This window comes from Penaeus japonicus, unplaced genomic scaffold (assembly GCF_977035675.1).
Source record: "Penaeus japonicus unplaced genomic scaffold, GWHDUDI00000001_assembly GWHDUDI00000042, whole genome shotgun sequence".
NCBI lineage: Eukaryota > Metazoa > Arthropoda > Malacostraca > Decapoda > Penaeidae > Penaeus > Penaeus japonicus.
The window spans coordinates 17736024-17743523 of record NW_028234444.1 but is presented as its reverse complement, the minus strand read 5'-3'; the positions used below and the strand labels follow the sequence as shown (position 1 = coordinate 17743523).

Sequence of the window (7500 nt, the reverse complement as noted above, 5' to 3'; positions counted from 1 at the left end):
GCGTCTGCCTGCTACAGGTAACACTCACTCTTGTCACTGTCAGGAGTCACTGTTGGCAGTGTCTGAAACCGGTTTCATTACTTCTGCAATAGTATTCATGGCTTTATTTTCTTTCTCGGGACATTGCCTAATTGTTATTGTGAATTATTTCAATACTGCAAGTTTCGCATTGCAAGAGTACAGGGATTGAAAGTTCCTTCTCCGCAGGTCGCCGCTGCAAGCGATTGCACGCCCAAAGCGTCGTGTTCTAGTAAGAATGGAACTTGCTATCTGAAAGACGAATCATCCTGCAATGGTTCATCCTTCGGCCATGGCTGCGAGGGCAAAGACTGCGCCTGTTGCGTCTCTGGTAAAGTGACTGGCGCTTTTTCATTCCTCTCCGCGCTTTCCAGATAAACGCCCACCTGAAAGCTCGAAGCGCTAGACCTTTCCGTCGTTACTGACCCTTTCCGTTGCAATCGCCAGATCCCACGGTGTGCATCGAGAAGAACTTCTGCGACGAGAGGAACGGCACTTGTATCCCAGAGGAGGACGTCTGCCCCGGAGAGAAAGACACTCTTGCTTGGGACGGCTGTCAATCAGGGGCCCTGCAAGTGCTGTGGTTGTGAAGTAAGGGGCTTCGCTCGCGCTTATCTGAGTAGCTACTTTGCTGTGTTTGACAAAGGAAATTTGGTGTTTTTCAAGGGAAGGTGAGATTAACGTATGTGAATGTCAAGGATTTGTTAGTTAGGATGATTGAAAAGGTGCTTTGCTGGGAAGGTAGGGTGTATGGGGCGTAGTAAGTTTATAGGTGGTCAGGCGGTGTTTGGAATTATGGGAGTAAGTGGCGGGTGATTATTGAGGGGCGGAGGGTTTTTATGGTTAGGCGTGTTAGTGGTGGCTGGCGGGAAGTCAATGTGGGAGGCGGGAGGGAGTAAAGGGATGGTCTTTGGTTAGGACTGCTTGGTTGCTGAGAGGAACTGGAGTTGGCTTATGAATGGCTTGTTGCGGGAAGGGCGTTGGCTATGGTTTGGCGGAGGATTTGTAGTGTAAGATTTTTTGAGATGGTCGTATCAAATCTCGAATTTAAAGGGAGAATAGTGAACAGAAGAGAGTCAAGTTGTCTTTGTTAGAATTGGCAGATTTTGTTTTAGGTTTAAGTAGGAGGTGGGGTAAAGTTAAGTTTTTATAAAAGTGTAAAAGTCTGTTATTGTATGTTCGTAGGTCTTGTTACTGAATCATTGAATATAAGTTTATGACAAAAAGTAGATATGTATTGAAAATATATAGGAAAAAATGTCTTTTTAAAGTTTCTAATAAAAAATAAAAAGAAAGTCTTAAAAATAAAAAAGTAGAAAAGTCTTGGAAGGTCTAATTGACGTAGTGATGTTGGTTGAAGTTGAAAAGTCTATGTCAATAAAAATGAATGTCTTTGATACTGAGTCTATAAATAAATAGGAGTGAAACAAAAGAAAGAAAAGTGTAAATTCACTACACACACCATCTACAATCCAACCAATAGCAGACCACATCAATAGTAAAAAAGGAACAGGTCTTTTCTAGAAGTTGATTGTAGGAAAAGTAGATGGTCTAAGTAATCTTTAGTAATAAAGAGTAGTATTTTATACATAAATGTCGAACAATAAATAAACAATCAAGTGATAAAAAATAGTAATGTCTTTAAATAAAAAAGTTCTTTCGAAAAAAAGTCTGTTAAAGTAAAAGTCTTAGATAAGAGTAAGAAGAGATATAAGAAAGACACAATAAAAAAGGTCTGGAAGAATGGGTAAAGTCTTTGTAGTCTGTTGCATAAGTCTTAGGTCTTTTTGTAAAAACGTCTTTGTAAAGTTGTCTCTTAGATAAATAGTCTTTGTTAAAATGAAGGGTGTCTTTAGATAACAAGTAATAAAAAATTGTCGTTCTTTAAAGTTCTTTGTATATACCACCAGTTCTTTAGTAAAAAAAGTCTTTAGCCAAAAGGAGTTTAAATTCAGGAGTCGGTAAGTAGACTGTGTTATGCTTATCTGGAGTACTTTGCTGTGTTGACAAAGGACTTCGGAGTCTTTGTTACTGAATCATTTGAATTATAGTTGGTTTATTTTATTTTTATCTATTGACTTATTTATTTGGTTTTATGAACAGACCCAGTCAACATTACCGTGGAATTGCAAACCATAAAAGTATATGCAAGGAACATAATGGAACCTGCTTTGAGAAAGAAGGAAAGTAGCTTGCAATGGAACCACTACAATATGGGCTGCAAAGGAATCCTCTGTGCCTGTTGCATCTTGGGGGTAAGACCTCTCCTACTTCAGCTATCCTTTTAGATAAGAACTTGATGTCGTATATCATCACCAGGGATATCATCCCAACAGAGAACGTTACGCCCCCTGTAGATATATCATATCTGAAAAATAAAATTCCAGACACAAGTATCTGTATTCGTAACCCTTCCTGCGAGCGTGCGGAGTGGTTTTAGTGGTTTATTTGTGTTAAGGCGAAGTGATGGGTGTGATGGCGAGGTTCTAGAAAACGGATGCCACGGCACAGACTGCCTGTGTTGCGTCGAAGGTGAGAATACTTTGGATTTGTTTCAAGGATAAAAGTAGTCATATATATATATATATATATATATATATATATATATATATATATATATATATATATATATATATATATTTATTCATTTATTTATTTATATATATACATGTGTATATATATATGTTTATATATATATATATACATATTTATATATCTATTTATTTATTTACTTATTCATTCATTAATTCATTTGTTTATTCAGTCATATACATATATGTTATATTTGTTCCTCAGGATAGGAAATTAGTCATATATATATATATATATTACTATCATATATATATTTATATATATATATATATATATATATATATATATATATATATATGTATACATAATATATATATATATATATATATATGTATACATGTGTATATATATATACATATTTATAGATTTATTTACTTATTCATTCATTAATTTATTTCTTTATTCATTCATATACATAAATTTCTATGTAGATATAAATTTTCTCACTTTTCGATCATGCATAATTGCCTCCATTTTTGCTTGATGCCATTTTTTTGTTTTACAGACGATGACGAAGATGAATAAGCAGGCACTGAAAGCAGATGAGACTCCTTGTCAAAGCAGACGGCGGTACAAAATTCTACCCTATGATGACACCTCGCCTCCCATGCCATGCACGCAAAACCTCCTTTGAAGATGATTGACATGAAGAGAAAAACGCCGACCGTCGAGCCAACACAGGAGCGATTCTGCCCCCTCCCCCCCCCCCCCAGCTGGGAAATAGCCTCGTGGGGGGGGGGGATATATTGGAAAATAAACATAGCAAGCACTTTTCGTATCATTCTAGCATTGGCGGAAATAGAGTGTGGTTTGGTCTGTTTGTTCTGTGTGTGTGTGTGTGTGTGTGTGTGTGTGTATGTATGTATGGATGGATATAAGACGGAAAAAGGAAAAAAAAAAAAAATAAAAAAAAAAAAAAAAAAAAAAAAAAAAAAATAAAAAAAAAAAAAAACACACAAACACAAAAAAAAAAAAAAAAATATATATATATATATATATATATATATATATATATATATATATATATATATATATATATATATATATACATATATGTGAGTATGAGCTACTGCTAGCTATTAAATCAATATGAGGACACGACTAATATCGCCATATAGATGGAATTGAAACCTCATGTCTCATATTGAGAAAAGTAGGTCAAAAAACATTGCAATAAGTGTGCATCTCATGATGGGTTATATATCAACTAGCATCGGGACCCGTCGTAATAAAATTGCATAGTGCACAATAAATAACAAAAACAGAAATTATTACAAGGTTACCAAAGTTGATATAAATCAACTGCAAACTAAGATTCTATGTCACCACTAAATACATATTACACGAAGTACTTGCGTTAACAGACGTTGTTCCGTTTTTTGTGGCTGATTCTTCGTCTTATTTCACGTTAATCTCTCTCTCTCTCTTCTCTCTCAATCTCTTCTCTCTCTATTTATATATATAGTTCATATAACTATATAATATACTATATATATATAGAGTATATATTAATATTAAATATATATATATTATATATATGTAATTATTTTAATACTATATATATATATATATATAATATATATGATATATAAAATATATATTATAGAGAGAGATGGAGAGGGAGAAGGAGGGTGAGGAGGAGAGGGAGAGGGAGGAAGTTGAGTGGGGTGGACGATGGGAGGGAGAGAAGAGGAGATGACGAGCGGCATGAGAGGAGAGGAAGAGGATCAACAAGTAAGTGTGTGTGTAAGAGATGGAGAGAGACGGAGAGACGATGCAGAGAGATACACACACACACACATACATACAATTACGAAATCATCCATTCCAACTCCCATTCTAATATAGTCAAGCACAATATAATTACTATATAATTTATATATATATATATATATATATTAACTATGATATATATTTTAATATATATATATATATAATATATACTATCTGTTATATATATATATAGATAGATGTTAGATAGAATTATATTTACATAAGATAGGTAGAAGATAGATAGATAGATAGATAGGTAGAATCTAGATAGATAGATAGTATATTTACATATATTCAACATTATATATATTATAGTACTATATATATCTATATATATATATAGTGTGTGTAGGAGAGAGAGAGATGAGAGAAATGATGAGAAGAAAAAATCTTGTGAGGGATGAGGGACGAGAGAGGATGTGAGAGAACGTCCTCGTGAGAGAGAGAAACCAAGAGCCGAGACATGATAGGGAAGAAATGAGAACGAGAGAAGTTGCGGATGAGCTCGCGCGAGACATATGTAATTACACATACATACACTACATACTAGATAACTCTTATATAATAATATATATATTATATATGATATATATCATATCAACATATAACATGGCAAACATACACTCCTTAAAAATTAGTATTGATAATATGCAGATAAACGCCTATGTACTGCCGGAGAAACTATAAATATATTAGAAAATTGAAATCCACTCTGGGGAATATGTCACCTTCAGAGGAGAAAGGAGAGAAGCAGGTAAATAAGGGGGAAATGATAAAGCAGCACGGAACAAGAAGGGCAGGGGAGGATAGGTGAACGGAAACGCTGGCAGATACGGATAGATGGCCGACATCGAGGAACACACACACACACAACACACAAACATAATCTTAAATATTATAAATATATATATTATAAATATATATATAATATATATATATATATATATATAAAAATAAATTAATTATATAAATATTATTAAAAAATATTACTATTATTTTTTTATTTTTATATATTATAATATAATAATTAATATTATAATATATATATATATTATTAACAATATATAATATTATCTATATCATATAATATATACATAGATATATATATATATATGATAATGATATATTTAAATATAATAACATATATATATATAATTTATATTTTTTAATATATATATATATAAAAATTATTTATATAAAAAATATTATTTATATAATATATATTATATATAAATATATATATATAATATATATATATATATATTATATATATATACTAACTATATAAATATATATATATAATATATATATATATATTTATATTCATGCAATGTATTTATGTATGTATATTTAAAAATCTATGATTATATATTCTATATATATAAAAATATACATTATAATCCACTATTAATCACTTATTACAAAAAAATCAAAATAAATCTTATCTAACAATAAAAAATAATCAAACTCTAAAAATAAAATATAACCATTCATAAAAATCTAAAAGTCAAAACTATAATAAACTTAAATAAATAATAAATATATACTATATAAATAGTGCTATATATATATATATTAATATATATAAATAATATTAAATATGTCATATATATTTCTATATATACTAAATATGTATAATATATACTCTAATATATATATATCTTATATATATATATTATATATATATAAATATATATATAAATACTTTACATATAATATTTCTAAAAAATCTATCTATATATATTTATAATATTTATATATATTTAATATTATAATAAATATATACTATAAATATATATATAAATTATTACTATAAATCAAATATAACTCTATACTATATCTCATCCAATACATACATACATGCAATATTTATATATAATTTCTCTATAAAAAAAATTAATCTATAAATATATATATATATACAATATATAAATAATATATATATATACCTACATAATGCATATATATACTATATGTATATAACTACCAAGACATATATATATATATATATCATATATATTTATATATATATATATATATAATATATAAATATATTTATAAATATTTATATATAATTATACATATCACTATATATAAATATATACTATTATAATATATATATATATATATCTATTACCTATTTATATAAATATATATCTACTATATATATATATATCTACTGTCATATACCTAATATTCTATATATATCTAATATATATATATAAAATATATATATATATACTATCTATATATATATAATCAATATATATCCTGTATATATAATACTATATTATATACATCATATATCTATTTCGTCTGATATATATATATCATTATATAGAAACTATATATACTATTAATATAATAAATATATATATATAATTTAATATATACTAAATATATAATTTATTGCGTAAATATATCTAATTTATACTATATATAATATATATATATATTTTTTATATATATATATATATTTAATAGCAAAAAGAAAAAAGAAAAGAAAAAAAAAAAAAAAAAAAAATAAATATATATATTTTATAGTCATATATTATATTTATATAAAATTATATATTATATATATATATATAATCATAATATATATATATGTGTGAGTGTGTGTTTGTGTGTCGCTGTATGAATATATGTATATATACACACGCAATACATATATATATGTCATATCTATATACATATATATTCAATACTATATATAGTTATATATATATATATATATGTGTGACTGTGTGTTGGTGTGTGTGTGTGTTTGTTATGTGTGTTCGTTGTGGGTGTGTGTTGTATACATCAAAATATATATATACTTTATATATCTATATATATATATATCACAATATATATATAATATATATATAAAATATATATATTTAATATTATATATATTCATATCCAAATACAGGAATATTATATATATATATATATATATATATACTAATATATATATAATTTAAAAATAAAATAATTATATAATAATATATATATATATATATAAATATATAATTTTACTATTATATATATACTATATATACACTAAAATTCTATATAACTATATAAATCTCAATATATATCTATATATATATATATATATATATATTATAC

At 27.2% G+C, this 7500-nt stretch overlaps 2 protein-coding genes across 2 annotated transcripts in view; both read left to right on the top strand.

Annotated features, from left to right (window-relative positions):
• The window catches only part of LOC147466705 (uncharacterized), a 751-nt gene extending 143 nt beyond the window's left edge, over positions 1-608 (top strand). The window contains exons 1-3 of the mRNA XM_086534779.1: positions 1-17; positions 208-349; positions 466-608. The exon at positions 1-17 is cut by the window's left edge and continues 143 nt beyond it. Coding sequence (XP_086390905.1) covers positions 1-17; positions 208-349; positions 466-608 — 302 coding nt within the window. The remainder of the gene's footprint in view (positions 18-207; positions 350-465) is intronic.
• LOC122263392 (uncharacterized) overlaps positions 1-3379 on the top strand; it is a 14657-nt gene extending 11278 nt beyond the window's left edge. Inside the window, exon 6 of the mRNA XM_043031798.2 lies at positions 3116-3379. Coding sequence (XP_042887732.2) covers positions 3116-3135 — 20 coding nt within the window. The 3' untranslated portion in view covers positions 3136-3379. The remainder of the gene's footprint in view (positions 1-3115) is intronic.
• The last annotated feature ends 4121 nt before the right edge of the window (positions 3380-7500 follow it).